This window comes from Oncorhynchus gorbuscha, linkage group LG08 (assembly GCF_021184085.1).
Source record: "Oncorhynchus gorbuscha isolate QuinsamMale2020 ecotype Even-year linkage group LG08, OgorEven_v1.0, whole genome shotgun sequence".
NCBI lineage: Eukaryota > Metazoa > Chordata > Actinopteri > Salmoniformes > Salmonidae > Oncorhynchus > Oncorhynchus gorbuscha.
In genome coordinates this window covers 54,381,790-54,399,309 of record NC_060180.1, presented here as the reverse complement: position 1 = coordinate 54,399,309, position 17,520 = coordinate 54,381,790, and the positions used below count along the sequence as shown (strand labels likewise).

At 41.5% G+C, this 17,520-nt stretch overlaps 1 protein-coding gene across 1 annotated transcript in view; it reads left to right on the top strand.

The window, feature by feature from the left end:
* LOC124041838 (cadherin-18-like) overlaps positions 1–17,520 on the top strand; it is an 82,087-nt gene that overhangs the window by 25,577 nt on the left and 38,990 nt on the right. Inside the window, exon 2 of the mRNA XM_046359901.1 lies at positions 13,132–13,657. Within this exon, the coding sequence (XP_046215857.1) occupies positions 13,424–13,657 (234 nt within the window). The 5' untranslated portion in view covers positions 13,132–13,423. The remainder of the gene's footprint in view (positions 1–13,131; positions 13,658–17,520) is intronic.

Sequence of the window (17,520 nt, the reverse complement as noted above, 5' to 3'; positions counted from 1 at the left end):
AGATCGGCAGTTCCAGAGGCTACCGGAGACCTGGAACTCCACGTGGGTCGTGCTAATGCGCTGGGACCACCAGATGATACAGTTCTGCTGAAGTAGGTGGCAGTGGCTGTGTTGTTGCCACGCGTTGTTGGTCGTTCCGTTGGTGTAATAGTTTCTACAGTGCGCTTTGTATGGTCTGTGCAGAGAGGAGAGAACAGGGATTAGACAGACACATAGTTGACAGGCTACAGAAGAGGCTACGCTAATGCAAGGAGATTGGAATGACAAGTGGACTACACGTCTCAAATGTTCAGAAAGTTAAGCTTACGTAGCAAGAATCTTATTGACTAAAATTATTAAAATGATACAGTTCTGCTGAAGTAGGCTAGCTGACAGTGGCTGTGTTGTTGACTTTGTAGGCTAGCTGGCAGTGGCTGCGTTGTTGACACTACACTAATCAAGTCGTTCCGTTGAGTGTAATAGTTTCTACAGTGCTGCTATTCGGGGGCTAGCTGGCTGCTAGCAGTGTCTACGTTAAGGACGACAAATAGCTGGCTAAAGATAATCACTCTAAGACTCAATTATCTAGATACGAAGACAGCAAAGACAACTATGTAGCTGTTTCGTTCAGTTGAGTGTAATAGTTTCTCCCTCTTTCTTTGCTAGCTGGCTAGCTGCTTCTTCTGTCGAAATACGAAGTTGCAATAGAAGTGCTGACTGTTTCACTTTGTTGTCCTCTTTCTTTTCCTTTTTCTTCTGTCCTTCTTTGTCCTTATTTTGTCTTCCTTTCTTCTGTTAACTAGATATTTTTTTGTTGCTAGCTAGCAGTGTTGATTACGTTACGTTGAATAATAACCCTAACCCTATAAAAGGTGTGTCGTCATTTAACCTTTTGAAAATGACTGATATGAAAATAGCTGGCTAGCTAACCTAGAAAATCGCTAAAGGTCTATGACTGACTACAAAAAACAATTATCTTTGATGGTCACACAGTTAACTTGTTGCAATGCAGACAGAGAAACAAGCAAGACATGACAATAGCATCGTCAGACAAGCCTCTATGACACCTCACATAAAACATTTATCACTTGCAAATTGTTTATTGTTGGATGGCTGTACTCTGCTGACAGGTGGACTGATTTATTTGGAAGAAATGCTTCAGAAAATAGCAAAGTTGAGTTACCAATCAAGCCCTAAGAAAAGTGATAGATTGTAAATTACTGTTTTATATTACCTTTACTGTTTTGTATCATTATATCATCTTAGTATTAACAGACTGAAAGTAGTGTTAGGTTTAAGCTCTTTGTGTATGTACTGTAGTAGACTAATAATGTGTATTTCAAATAATTCAGTGTCTCCTGACTGATAAGAAGTCCTGAGATATGAAAAGAGGAGCACGGGGAAATCCTGAGTGATGGAAAAGTACTGAAGTACATCTTTGTGGAAGGGAGGGGTGAGAGCTAAGGGTATAAGTGGACACTGTGCTGTATTGAATGTATGCATTCAGCTGGTACATCTTCGCTGAGTAAACATTTACAACTTCACTCTGAGTTTGGGCTCTTTTGAATGATAAATATGTCTTCTGCGTATTGAGGTATTGGTCTTATCAATTGGCGTCCCGAACCGGAATTCACACTTAAGGAACATATTTTGGAGAATAATCGGTACTAGAAGAGGCTGGGCAAAAAACAAAGGTAAGCTTGTTTGTTACCAATTCTGTTTCTTACCAATTCTTACCAACTGTATGCTCGGCCCTAATTTATGTGCTCTCTGTCACCTGGAGCTTCATGGCAAATGGTCCAGGAACACAAGGAAAGCACAAAGGACAATGCCCAAGGTCTAGTCTGCCCATCCCCCTCTGAGGGACCAAAATGTATCTCTTTTTTACAGTATTCAGAGGACTGACTATTGAGTGATAGAATAATGTTATAGTATCCATGTTTGGTATCTACCTGAATCTTGCTCAATGAGGAGAACTCCGATGATATCTATATGGATGTCTGATCTCTGATCTCTGTGTTAATGTGTATCTGTACACGTTGAACTCTAAATAACTCTACTCAAAGAGTTTTTATGGTCCTCTCAGAAATTCTGTCTAATTTACATTGGTCTCATCCCCACACAAGCTCTTAGATGCTGTGGCACCCTGTGGAGATTGGGCCTTGACGGTCAGATTATGGTGGTTGGTTTTGGGTTGAAAGGTTACACCCTCGGATGCTATAAATGGAATTAAATGCCTTTGTTATTTCTCTTATCCTGTTTCCAGTCCATGGAGGAAGGTTGTATGATCAATTCTCATTTCCTAGGCTTCTAGGCCTTTGGCCTAGTAGGCATTTCTTTGTTCATTCTTTGTCTTGTAAGTTAATATTGTACTGCAGTGGGCTAAATTAGGGTCACACAGAGTGTTTTTTTGGTGTTCTTAAACATATCTACTTTGAAACACAATTATACACTTCACACACATTTTTATGGGCTTAAAAACATAAGATACCTGTACCATGTCAGAATTTATTGGAATGTATTACATTTTGAGTTTGCATCCCAATATTATACTTTATTTGTACTGAAGAAAAATATAAACGCAACATGCAATAATTTCTAAGATTTCACTGAGTTACAGTTCTTAAGGAAATCAGCCAATTGAAATGAATGAATTAGGCTATAATCTATGAATTACATTTGCCTCATGCAGTGCAACATCTTGTCACGGGTCCCTACGGAACTTTCATTGCGTACACCTGGTCCCTATTCCCACTGATTGTGTTTGTATATATGTGCCCTTTGTTCACCATGGTCTTGTCGATTATTGTTACAATGTCCGTTGGTTCATGTGAGTACCTGTTCTGTGTGTTTTGGGCTTTCATGCCCTTGTGGATTGCGCAGATGATTATGGGTCTCGTCCCGTGTGTTAATCATTGTGCCCTTGTGTATTTATTCGACGTACTCCTCATTCAACCTGTGTTTTGTAAACGTGTTTGTTTGGTGTTTGTTTGGTGTTTGTCACCGTGCCTTTACATGGCACGCCGTAATTTGTGGCTTAAAAAAAAAACTATTAAGCATTATGTCTTCTGGAACTCTTCATGCCAATGTGACACAACTCCTCGCTTAGAATTGATCAGGATGTTGATTGTGGCATGTGGAATATTGTCCAATCCTCTTCAATGGCTGTGGGGAGGTGCTGGATATCGGCGGGAACTGGAACACGCTGTCGTATGCTTTGATCCAGAGCATCCCAAACTTGCTCAATGGGTGACATGTCTGGTGAGTATGCAGGCCATGCAGAATATGCAGGTATGCAGAAGAACTGGGACATTTTCAGCTTCCGGGAGTTGTGAACAGATTCTTGCGACATGGGGCCATGCATTATCATGTTGAAACATGAGGTGATGGCGGCAGATGAATGGCATGACAATGGACCTCGGGATATCGTCATAGTATCTCTGTGCATTCAAATTGCCATCGATAAAATGCTATTGTTTTCATTAATTTCATTCATAGCTTATACCTGCCCATACCATAACCCCACTGCCACCATTGGGCACTCTGTTCACAACATTGACGTCAGCATGCCGCTCACCCACACGACACCATACGCGTGGTCTGCAGTTGTGAAGCCGGTTGGATGTACTGCCAAAGTCTACAAATCTGAAAATCAAACAAAATGTTCTTTCTTACATGCGCTGAATAGGTAGACCTTACTGTGACATGCTTACTTACAAGTCCTTAACAACTAAAAAAGAGCAGCAGTAAAATAACAATGAGGCTATATACAGGGGGCACCAGTATACAGGCAATGTGCGGGGTCACCGGTTAGTCGAGGTAGTTGAGGTAATATGTACATGTAGGTAGAGTTAGTGACTATGCATAGATAATAACAGAGAGTAGCAGCATCGTAAAAGGGGGGGGTGGGGGGTAATGCAAATAGTCATTTGATTACATGTTCATATGGCTTGTGGGTAGAAGCTGTTTAGAAGCCTACTTGGACCAACTGTAGACTTGGCGCTCCGGTACCGCTTGCTGTGCGTTAGCAGAGAGAAGTCTATGACTAGCATAGCTGAATTTTTAGGGCCTTCTTCTGACACCGCCTGTTATAGAGGACCTTGAAGACAGGAAGCTTGGACCCAGTGATGTACTGAGCCGTACGGTCGAAGGCCGCAAGGCTCTCTCTGAGAATGGGGGCGTGCTCAGTCCTCCTTTTCCTGTAGTCCACAATCATCTCCTTTGTCTTGATCATGTTGAGGGAGAGGTTGTTGCCCTTCCTCCTATAGGCTGTCTCATCGTTGTCAGTGATCAGGCCTACCACTGTTATGTCATCGGCAAACTTAATGATGGTGTTGGTCATGCCTGGCCGTGCATTCATGAGTGAACAGGGAGTGCAGGAGGGGACTGAGCACACACCTCTGAGGGGCCCTCGTATTGAGGATCAGTGTGGCAGATGTGTTGTTACATACACTTACCACTCTTGGGCAGCCCATCAGGAAGTCCAGGATCCAGTTGCAGAGGGAGGTGTTTAGTACCAGGGTCCTTAGCTTAGTGATAAGCTTTAAGGGCACTATGGTGTTGAATGCTAAGCTGTAGTCAATGAAGCATTCTCACATAGGTGTTCCTTTTGTCCCGGTATAAAAAAAAGGGCAGTGTGAAGTACAATAGAGATGCATCATCTGCGGATCTGTTGGGGCGGTATGCAAATTGGAGTTGGTTTAGGGTTTCTGGGATAATGGTGTTGATGTGACCCATGACCAGCCTTTCAGGCACTTCATGGCTACAGACGTGAGTGCTACGGGTCGGTAGTCAGTTAGGCAGGTTACCTTAGTGTTCTTGGGCACAGGGACTATGGTGGTCTGCTTGAAACATGTTGGCATTACAGACTCAGACAGGGAGAGGTTGAAAATGTCCGTGAAGACACTTGCCAGTTGGTCAGCGAACGCTCGGGGTACACATCTTGGTAATCCGTCTGGCCCTGCGGCCTTGTGAATGTGGACCTGTTTAAAGGTCTTACGTTGGAGACAGGTTATTGTTGAGAAAGGAACACTAAATTCTCAGGCAACAGCTCTTGTGGACATTCCTGCAGTCAATTGCACACTACCTCAAAACTTGAGACATCTGTGGTAGCGTTGTGTGACAACTGCACATTTTAGAGTGGCCTTTTATTGTCCCCGGCACAAGGTGCACCTGTGTAATGATCATGCTGTTTCATTAGCTCCTTGATATGCCACACCTGTCAGGTGGATGGATTATATTGGCAAAAAAGAAATGATCACTAACAGGGATGTAAACAAATGTGTGCACAACATTTGAGAGAAATACATTTTTATGCATATGGAACATATGTTATTTCAGCTTATGAAACATGGGACCAACACTTTATATGTTGTATTTATTTATTTATTTGACCTTTATTTAACTAGGCAAGTCAGTTAAGAACAAATTCTTATTTTCAATGATGGCCTAGGAACAGTAGGTTAACTGCCTGTTCAGGGGCAGAACGACAGGGATTTGAACTTGCAACCTTCTGGTTCCCATTCTCCCTCTGAATGGCACACACCCAATCCATGTCTCAAGTGTCTCATGGCTTAAAAATCCTTCTTTAACCTGTCTCCTCCCCTTCATCTATACTGATTGAAGTGTATTTAACAGGTGACATCAATAAGGGGTCATAGCTTTTACCTAGAATCAGTCTATGTCATGGAAAGAGAAAGTGTTCCTGGTATTTTGTTCACTCAGTGTAGATCCCTACATAAACATGTAGGAGGTGGTTTTGGCATGTGCCGTTGTGGACAGGTGGGTGAAGTAGCCTGTTTGTTTAGTACTTAACAGCGTATGGTTCTGGAGTGGGAATTGTATCTAACTGGAGGAGAAAATATTGTGCATATACAAAATATTCCTAAATTAATGAATGAATCAAGAAACACCATTAGTGAGCGACAATCAAAGTATTATCAAAGGATACACTATAAAACCCAGCACAATATAACCCACAATTTGAAATTAAAGTATAATAGTTTTAGAAAAAGGAGTAAAGAATGTGGGTTCCAATTTATGAATATGATGGGAATGAGAGACATAGTGTAGATGTGGTGACTATTCAGTTCATTGAACCTATGCATTAAACCTTTGAGAAGTAGATTTTTTTAGATTTTTTGTTGTTAGACAACAGTCCTCAATGAAAATAACACACCACTTCACCCAAGAGTTAAAAGAGACTAAAACAAAATAGGAAATGATGCAGAAAGCTGCAAAGAGTAGTTCAATCGATACAATACATTTGAATTTGGTTAGCATTGGTATCTGGCTGATTTATTTTATAATTTGGGTACATAACATATTCATCTCAAAATAATAGACATTTATGAGTGAGACGCAAATGATGAATATCCAACGGAGATTGGTAATAAATATATACAGTAAAAACTTTAGGGTTGACTAAAATACAAATGATGCCTTCCATTAAGGAGAAAATAAAGGGGGGACAGTTGCCTCCCTGTGAATAGAAGTTATCATGTTTTGTCTGTAATTAAAACATCTTTGTTCACATAGTTAAACAAGTGTTAGAGTGGAAGAGAAATGTACTGGGTGATAGTGATTGAGAGATTGAGAGCTTTCATTTTGGGAAGAGTGGAAGTGTCCGAGTTGAAGGAACCAGACATGTAGACTGTGGTCCTTCTGTAGCTCATTTGGTAGAGCATGGCGCTTGTAACGCCAGGGTAGTGGGTTCGTTTCCCGAGACCACCCATACGTAGAATGTATGCACACATGACTGTAAGTCGCTTTGGATAAAAGCGTCTGCTAAATGGCATATATTATTATTATTATATTATTATATTATTATTATTATCATCATATATTATGAAAGTAACATGAAGAAAGTGAATTCTGAGTAGAAAGGATGGACATGGAAAGTAAAATGGAAAGATTCATGGTATTGTAATGAGTATTACCAGTATAGTTCATAATAGTATGTAGCTTTCAGCCAGCACTCTAATGATACAATATTTGAGCAATTTGAAGCTAAGGTTCTCAATACTCGGTCACGTGATAAATACGAGTGTTGACATAATCTACGTTATATTGTTGAATATGTTCCTCAGTGAACAGAGGGATTGAGTTTAGGCACTGATATTAAATCCAAGCTCATCATTATTCCTCCACCCCGGCACATCTGGTGTTTGGGTTAAAGATAAAATGTGCCCTTTGTGTTGTGAACATAAACAGGCTTTTAAGAGACAGTAGATCATTTGGAACAGAGGCACGAATAATTGAATTCTAATTATTATTTCTCAAATTAGATAGAGTTGGAGTAACACCAGTGATTTAAATAAGAAGTCATTTCATATAAAATAATATGCTCCTATTACATGAAACTTTATGCAAAATTGAAATGAAGAAGATCCAAATAAAAGGGCTGTGAAACAAAAAATAGTGGGTTTAATAAAGGCTTCCTGCCAAGATGCAATAAGCTCGATTGGAAAATAGAGGAATGTACTGTACATAGGTTGAGTAGTACCTAATACTGCATTTGTAGGACAGATTTTACATTTTTAGGACTTATTTAAGATTTAGCATAGGGAAAACTAACTAAATGTTTTTTTTCTTTTCCAAGAGAGGATGGGGTGTCCCCTATCAAGAGTGTAACAATGATTCTGTATCTCTCCCTTTGAAATACTTCCTGACGCCTGCTGCCTTGTGAGAGCAGTTATTGAAATTCTACAAGTGACCGAATCCGTCCGTTAAGGGAGCTCCCAAATTAAGAAATGCCATTTGTTAGTTTTTTGCCCCTACGTTTTACCCCCCCCCACCCACAACTGCATCCACACAACACACCAATCTACAAATAGGAATATTTGTTAGTAGTGTTAATACCATGTCTGATTTATTGTGTGTGGTCTTTTTATTTGGTTTTAGTAGGTTATTCACGGGTGAGAAAGGATGCACCTTAAAGGACACACAAATACAATGTTCTAGTACATTGTGACTGAATTTTGGTTGCACATACGGTACCAAGTCAAAGGTTTGGACACACCTACTCATTCCATGGTTTTTCTTTATTTTGACTATTTTCTACATTGTAGAATAATAGTGAAGACATTAAAACTATGAAATAACACATGGAGTATGTGGTAACCAAAAAAGTGTTACACAAATCAAAGTAGGCACCCTTTGCCATGATGACAGCTTAGCACACTCTTAGCATTCTCTCAACCAGCATAACCTGGAAAGCTTTTTCAAGAGTCTTGAAGGAGTTCCCACATATGCTGAGCCATTTTTGACTGCTTTTCCTTCACTCTGTGGTTCAAATAATCCCAAACCATCTCAATTTGATTGAGGTCGGTTGATTGTGGAGGCCAGGTCATCTGATGCAGCACCATCACTCTTCTTCTTGGTCAAATAGCCCTTACTCAACCTGGAGGTGTGTTGGGTCATTGTCCTGTTGAAAAACAAATGATGGTCCCACTAAGAGCAAACCAGGTGGGATGGCGTCTCGCTGCAGAATGCTGTGGTAACCATGCTGGTTAAGTGTGCGTTGAATTCTTAATAAATCCCTGACAGCGTCACCAGAAAAGCACCCCCCACCCCATCACACCACCTCCTCTGCTTCATGGTGGGAACCATACATGCAGAGATCATCCGTTCACCTACTTATCAGACCAAAGGACAGATTTCCACCGGTCTAATGTCCATTGCTCGTGTTTCTTGGCCCAAGCAAGTCTCTTGTTTCTAGTGGTTTCTTTGCAGCAATTCGACCATGAAGGCATGATTCACGCAGTCTCATCTGAACGATTGATGTTGAGATGTGTCTGTTACTTGAACTCTGTGAATAATTTATTTGGGTTGCAATTTCTGAGGCTGGTAACTGGAATGAACTTATCCTCTGCAGCAGAGGTAACTCTGGGTCTTCCTTTCCTGTGGCGGTCCTCATGAGAGCCAGTTTCAACATAACGCTGGATGTTTCTTTGCAACTGCACTTGAAGAAATGTTCAAAGTTCTTGACATTTTCCAGATTGACCGAGCTTCATGTCTTAAAGTAATAATGGATTGTCATTTCTCTTCACTTATTTGAGATGTTCTTGCCATAATGTGGACTTGATCTTTTAACAAATAGGGCTATCTTCTGTATACCACCCCTATCCCTTCACTAAAACAGTGATTGGCTCAAACGCATTAAGAAGGAAAGATATTCCACAAAACAACTTTAACAATGCACACCTATTAATTGAAATTCATTCCAGGTGACTACTCCATGAAGCTGGTTGAGAGAATGCCAATAGTGTGCAAAACTGTCATCAAGGCAATAGATTTTGATTTGTTTATGTAACGGTTTTCTTCATCTGAAGGAGAAGCGGACCAAAATGCAGCGTGGTTTCTTTGATTCATGTTTAATAACAAAAAGATAAACACGATCACTACAAAACAATAAACGTGGAAAACCAAAAACAGCCCTATCTGGTGCAAAACACAGAGACAGAAACAATCACCCACAAACACACAGTGAAACCCAGGCTACCTAAATATGGTTCCCAATCAGAGACAATGACTAACACCTGCCTCTGATTGAGAACCATATCAGGCCAAACATAGAATGCCCACTCAGATCACACCCTGACCAACCAAAACATAGAAACATACAAAGCAAACTATGGTCAGGGTGTGACAGCTTAACACTTTTTTGGTTACTAGATGATTCCATATGTGTTCTTTCATAGTTTTGATATCTTCACTATTATTCTACAATGTAGAAAATAATACCTGGTACAGAGCATGTTTGTAACTATGTTTGTAACAATGAGTCTGAAGTACAGGGAAAGAACAAACTCATTTAATGTTGTGGGCCTCTGTTCTGACATTCTGGGGAGTCCTGATCACACCTCACTAAAAAGATTATAGACACTGGGTGAAATTTAAATCTAATATGTACATGCTGATAATTATGAAGAAGTGTATTGCTGTTTTGTTTGTTTTTTGTTTACTGTATTTGATCCAATACAAAACTCACCAGATTGGGTCTGGGGTACTGTTGAGATTTCTCTCCAAGGGTGAGCCCTCTAAATCCCTGACCCTGTAACTCCCCGGTGAGATCGCCAAATATGATAGGGAAGTATAAGCCAACCTGCAAAATAGTTTCAAAAGTGTTTTAGTATTCTCTTTTGTATTAATAATGTTGGAAAATGTAATAATTAGTCATACAGTGAATAGCCTGTCATTAATTCTTGAATCAGAAATGCCCTTAACTGTTGTTCTGGTCTTTCTTCTCTCGAGGTAATGGCGATTGTGACTCTGGATGGTATCTTGATGCATGGAAGGGATCATTTGACTGAAATCAGTGTGAGCCCCACCCCTTATAACAGGCTGAAGTAATGGTGGCAATGGCGTCCACTGCAGCCCTGTCCCTCAGCACTTCTACCTGAGACCGAGCCAGCAACCTGTGTGCAGCATTCAGTCATATATCAACTGCCTTTTCTATCAGGAGTGCGGCATGAGTCCTGAGACCGAGCACATGGAGAGTGATCACTTCTAAACTTCTCTCATGCTACTGGGGCACAATTTTAAAAAATGGGCGAGACAGAATTGACATTAAAGGATGGTTGTGGCTAAGGTGAGCGATTCGTCTGGTTGGGAAAATCTGACTATCCCCCAGATACTGGTTGGGACATCATCAAGGGCCACCCACTTCGACAGGCATGAGTAACATGTGTGCCATTCTGAGTATGAACTTTAAAGCCATCAGAAGAAGAAAAGTTAGAGATACTAGAAGAATGAGTGTTGGGGGAGGGGGCTCAACCTTGCCCTTAATTGATTTGGGATTGCCAAAATAGTTTATCTGGGGTATTGGGTTGATTGTGGGGGTCCTCACACTGGAAAATGTATAGTAATCTAGACTTTAAAAAATGCATTGCGATACTGATACCACTCACAACAGTATAAGACAAGAACAAATGGGGACCATACTGAGAAAAAAGAATGCTAGAAATGTAAAATAAATCAAGTTTATTTTAACGTTAGCAGGATAAATGCTTCCCTTTCTGTAAATGTATGTTCTGCCAGTGTCTGTTAGGGCTAAATCGAATGATAAACTCAACGTGAAGCACCCTTTCATGGGGTTCATCAATTTCGGCTGTGTGACAGTTAAATTAAGAACTGGGTCTACAGTATTTGGCTACATCCGTAGTTTTATTCAGTCATTCTCGTCAATGGCTACGAGGTTGAATGTTTTGACAGAAGGGGGGAAGCAGGGACGTGACCCAGTAGACTGGAGACCAGAGTATCAATTTAAAACAAGCGCTGTGCGAAGCCCCCGCTCTGGGAACACCAGATGTATATAAGGAGATTGAGATGTTGTGCACGGGGATAAGGGACTGTCATTCTAAATTTGGGTTGGATAATTTAGCAATAGTTTTAATTCCTCTTTGGACAGGCAAGACGGAGAGACCGAGCGCTGCCCCTGAACGATTAAGAAATCGCAAAGGGAGGTGCGGGTGCATTACTCACAACAGCATATGAGAGGTGTGAGAGAAACCTCTATCTAGTCTATTTGATTATTCCTTGAATTCCTTTATGGATGAAAAATGATTTCCTTGTGAATTTATCAAGGGTTGTAATTCTAATTCGGCGTGGGCAATTAATTATATTTGTTCAGAATTTTTTCATAATTCAGAGGTAATATTAAGTTTTATACTGCCAAGGGTGGTGTTATCATAGAATATGGGGTCATCTTGCAGGTTGTTTCTGAAATGAATTCAATCTTGGTAAGAATCCATTGAATCTAAGTTAGGGAGGGTTTCCTCCAAGGTCGAGAGAGGAGGACCTGTTGTATTCTCCATCCTCTAACAAGCTACTTGTATCTGTGGTCTCATGTCAACAACACTGATGTAATGGTTAAGTTCGTCACCTGGAAGCTTAGCCAACTATGGTCTACCGGTTTATTGAAACTCTACACTCAAGCTGTTGTCATATGTTGAATTTGATTACTGTAACTAATTATCTCCAAGTATTTTTTTTTTTTTTGCACGTGACTCAGTTTTGTGCTCGACACTCAACGGCACTATTATCTCCACCTTTTTTTGTGAACAGATAACATTTGACATACCTCCCGGAGGTCTGGGACCTTTGTGGAAGGGAGAGGGCGAGAGCGAAGGGTGAAAGTAGACACTGCACTGTATAGGATGGATGTATTCAGCTGGTACATCTTTGCTGAATAAACATTTGAAACAACACTCAAGAGTTTCGGCTCTTTTGTATGACAAATATGTTTACTGTATATTGAGATATTGGTCTTGTCAAAAGGAAAGGAAAACACTAAATGCTTTGCTGCAGTGGAGGCTGGTGGGAGGATTTATAGGAGGCTGTAATGGCTGTAATGGAATTAATGGAACGGTATCAAACACATTAAACATATGAAACCACATGTTTGATTCCATTACATTTATTCCATTCCAGCCATTACAATGAGCCTGTCCTCCTATAGCTCCTACCACCAGCCTCCACTGCTTTGCTGAGTAGCAGATGGATAACACGTCTTCTCACATGCCATGGCAATATCCTTTTTAAAAACAGTGATTGAAGGTTTTTTATTGTTTTCTCATAGAATATCCAAACAACGGAATTATTCAAAAGTGTTTCAAGTACAATATTGACAGACACTGGACGATAGCTATGCTTGTGTGAGGGTGTTTACCAAGTGACACACGTTCTGTAACAGTGTAATAGACGGTGAGAATCACATGATCAAAAGCAGCTTATCATTGTGATAGACTCTGACAAAGAACGCACAAAAGAATGTCCCCAAAAAGCTATTCTGGCCTATGGAGATACAGTTATGGCTGTAAAACCATGTTAAATTGAATGTCTTTCAGTTGTGAGGTATGTCAGAGACGGCTTAGCCTTTTGAGCTCAGACTCCGCAATGTAGTTTTGAATACTCTGGTTTGCATCCGAAGCGGACGGAAATACTCAATTCATGCACCCAGCGGAAATTGCCTCTCAGAAATCAAGTCAAAATGACAGTTTTCATCAGGAAAGAACATTGTGCTTTTAAAAATGAGTCAACGTGTAATTTCAGAGTACCCGTTCCATCAAATTGCATCGGGGGATTTCACAGAAAGAAAAACATGACTCATTATCTGTGTTTCCTTAATGTTCTTTCTTCTTATCTTTCAAGGGGAAACAGCATGGCAACCTGCTCAGACAAGACCACTGGTGAAATCTTCTGAGGATCCTCTTAGCAAATTAACAACCGGCCTCTCCCCTCCGCCTCCATCCGACATGGAAACGGACCTTGGTTCTACTCTTTAATGGACAGACTGAAACAAACCATGGAATTTAAGAGAAACCTCTGGACTGGTCTTATCTACACCTAGTACTGTCTTACTATTGAGATGTCTTTGTGGCCTCTAGGTACACTGTGTGCCTAAGGTACAGTGGAGGACTTAGAGAAGCATACTTTCTCTACCATGAGAATTCCTGCTACCACAGCCTGCCTCTGCCCTTTGCTGATCTGCCTGTGCTTTATCCAGAAGAGCTATGGGACGTCCCAGCTCAGGCCCAACGTCAGAGCACAAAGTAACCAAACCAAATACCCAGACGGAGAGAGAGACGTGCACCACCGGCCCAAGAGGGGCTGGATATGGAACCAGTTCTTCGTTTTAGAGGAACATATTGGACCGGAAGCACAGCATGTTGGAAAGGTATGCTATTCATGTTCACTTTCAATGGCGTTCTTTTGATGTGAGGTATTTGCATGCTGAGAAGAAAACAGTAGGCCTACATATTGCTGTCTGTAGCTGTTTTTGCATGATACAAAGTTGATGATTGTCACTGCGCCTGGGAGTGCACAGTGACAGTCATTTGAGAGCAATTTTGTACCAGGTTATTAGAGCCGTACATTTACGAAAGGTTTAGAGCACTTTTCTTTCTTTTGGAAAAGTTTTTCAGCTTATTTTCAGAAAAATAATCATATATTTCTACTTTATATGATAAATAACCCAAATTTGTAAACCTATTACACAACGATACAACCTGAAGAAGGTATCTAAAATGAATCATTTTATGTACGAATTTGAATGAAGAATACATTTTGGGGGAATACATTTGATCAATTGTTTGTATGGTCATGGTCAGGATAGTTCATTCTTATTGAATATCTAAACATGGCAACATTATGAGCTGAAAGCAGTGTTAGCTAACTGCCTTATGATACAGCTTACCACAGGAACCAGATCTTTTGATATTGTGTAGCAGAGGCTTCTTGAAATGCACAAGTTGTAGTGGGTGAACTAATCCACTGTGAAACTGACATTGTATGACATTGACACTACAGTATGTACCAAAGGTGAGGGTTAAAATGGGGCTTGTGAGAGATGTGGGAAGTGAAAGGCTGGTAAGAGATGGCTCACACACACACACACATCCCCTGAGGGAGGGAGGGGGGTTGAGTGCGTGATTCACTCTCCTCAAAGATGCTGTGATAGTTGAATTGTGTGTTCTTCTTCCACTAAGATGGCACCTCTCTTGGTATTGATTTGGCCATGAGGAAAACAGCAGGTAATAGAGTATCAAGTAGCCATTTTCAACAGCACACAAGCCTACATTTATGAGCTTGATTCTTGTCGGCACGCTAAGTATACAAAACATGAAGGACACCTGTCCTTTCCATGACATAGACTGACCAGGTGAATCCAGGTTAAAGCTATTATCCCTTATTGAGGCCACTTGTTAAATTCACTTCAATCAGTATAGATGAAGGTAAAGATACAGGTTACCGAAGGATTTTTAAGCCTTGAGACAATTGACACATGGCCATTCAGAGGTTAAATATGCAAGACAAAAGATTGAAGTGCATTTTTATTTCTTTTATTTCACCTTTATTTAACCAGGTAGGCCAGTTGAGAACAAGTTCTCATTTACAACTGCGACCTGGCCAAGATAAAGCAAAGCAGTGCGACAAAAACAACAACATAGTTACACATGGAATAAACAAACGTACAGTTAATAACACAATAAAAAAAATCTATATACACTGTGTGCAAATGAGCTAATATTAGGGAGGTAAGGCAATAAATAGTCTGTAGTGGCGAAGTAATTACAATTTAGCAATTAAAAACTGGAGTGATAGATGTGCAGAAGATGAATGTGCAAGTAGGTGCGAAGGACCAAAAAATAAACTATGGGGATGAGGTAGTTGTATGGGCAATTTACAGATGGGCAATGTACAGGTGTAATGATCTGTGAGCTGCTCTGACAGCTGATGCTTAAAGTTAGTGAGGGAGATATGAGTCTCCAGCTTCAATTATTTTTGCAATTCGTGCCAGTCATTGGCAGCAGAGAACTGGAAGGAAAGGCAGCGAAAGGAGGAATTGGCTTTGGGGCTGACCAGTGAAATATACCTGCTGGAGCGCATGCTACCAGTGGATGCTGCTATCGTGACCAGTGAGCTGAGATAAGGCAGAGCTTTACCTAGCAAAGACTTATAGATGACCTGGAGCCAGTGGGTTTGGTGATGAATATGAAGTGAGGGCCAGCCAACGAGAGCATACAGGTCGCAGTGTTGGGGCTTTGGAGACAAAACGGATGGCACTGTGATAGACTGCATCCAATTTGCTGAGTAGAGTGTTGGAAGCTATTTTGTAAATGACATCGCCGAGGTCAAGGATCGTTAGGATAGTCAGTTTGAGGGCATGTTTGGCAGCATGAGTGAAGGATGATTTGTTGCGAAATAGGAAGCCGATTCTAGATTACATTTTTTATTGGAGATGTTTAATATGTGTCTGGAAGGAGAGTTTACAGTCTAACCAGACACCTAGGTATTTGTAGTTGTCCACATAAGTCAGAACCGTCCAGAGTAGTGATGCTGGACAGGCGGGCAGGTGCAAGCAGGTGCACCCTAACCCTAACCCTAACCCTAACCCTAACCCTAACCCTAACCCTAACCCTAACCCTAACCCAGGTCAACACATGAGAGAGCCTGGAGAATGGGAGTGGAGCTAGGCACTGCAAGGCCTGGATTAGCCTCTCCATCCCCAGAGGAACAGAGGAGGAGGATAAGGGTACGACTAAAGGCTATAAGAACTGGTCGTCTAGTGCATTCGGAACAGAGAGTAAAAGGAGCAGGTTTCTGGGCATGAAAGAATAGATTCAAGGCATATTGTACAGACAATGGTATGGTAGGATGTGAGTACAGTGGAGATAAACCTAGGCATTGAGTGGTGATGAGAGAGGTTTAGTCTCTAGAGATCATTTAATCTAGGTGAGGTCATCACATGTCTGGGAGGTGGAACAAAAGGGCTAGCTAAGGCATATTAACCAGGGCTGGAGGCTCTACAGTGAAATAAGACAATAATCACAAACCAAAACAGCAATAGACAAGGCATATTGACATTAGGGAGAGGCATGCGTAGCCGAGTGATCATAGGGACCAGTGGGAAGCTAGGCGAGCTGGAGACACGGCGATTCAGACAGCTAGCGGGCCGGGGCTAGCAGGCTAGCAGAAGGGCCTTAGGATGTCGGGGATGTCGCGACGGAAGAGTCTTTTGTAGCACCCTTGGACGTGTTATGCAGGTGAATGAGGACCCAAAAGCGACTTAGCGAAAACAGAGTCTTTATTCCAGTAACTGGCAAAAGTATACTCCTGGACAATATAAGAAGAAAACAAAACATGAAAAACTAAAATCCACTCGTAGTGACGAGGACAGACTGGAGACTCGACCATTGACTGCAGGTTGCCTCGGGAAGGCACCGACCGTAGCAGACTTAGACACCTGCTCACACGCAGCATCTGAAGGAGACAAGACACGACAGGGCGAGACAATGACACAGCACAGCGAACATCATATAAGGATCCGACAAGGACAGAAGCGGAAAACAAGGGGAGAAATAGGGACTCTAATCAGACGACAAAATAGGGGACAGGTGTGAAAAGACTAAATGAGTGAGTTAGGAGAATGAGGAACAGCTGGGAGCAGGAACGGAACGATAGAGAGAGGAGAGAGAGGGAGGGGGAGAGAGAGGGATAGAAAAAAGGAACGAACCTAATAAGACCAGCAGGGGGAAACGAACAGAAGGGAAAGCATAATGACAAGACAATATAAGACAAAACATGACAGGACGATTACGTCAGCAGACAAGTCGTGATGGATCGGCGGGGCTCCGTGTGGGCAGTCAAAGGGGTCCAGGCCAATTTGGTAATATAAGTATTGTAGCCAAAGGAGTGGCTGATGGACCTCTTCAGCTAGCCGGGAGATGGGCCTAGCACGAGGCTAGTTCCAGGTTAACTGGTGCTTGCTTCGGGACAGAGACGTTAGCCAGGGGTAGCCACTCGGACAACAGCTAGCAAGCTGCGATGGTTCAGGTGAAAAGGTTCAGAGCTTGTGGTAGGAATCCGGAGATGTGAGAGAAGCTGTCTAGCTTCTGTTGGGGGTTCTAAAGTATTGAAAATAGCAGATCCTTATCACATTGGATGAGGCGGGTTGCAGGAGAGTATTGAAATTGAGGTTAAAAATATAAAAAATGTATCCGAAATATATACAAAGAAAAAAAAGATATATACACGGGA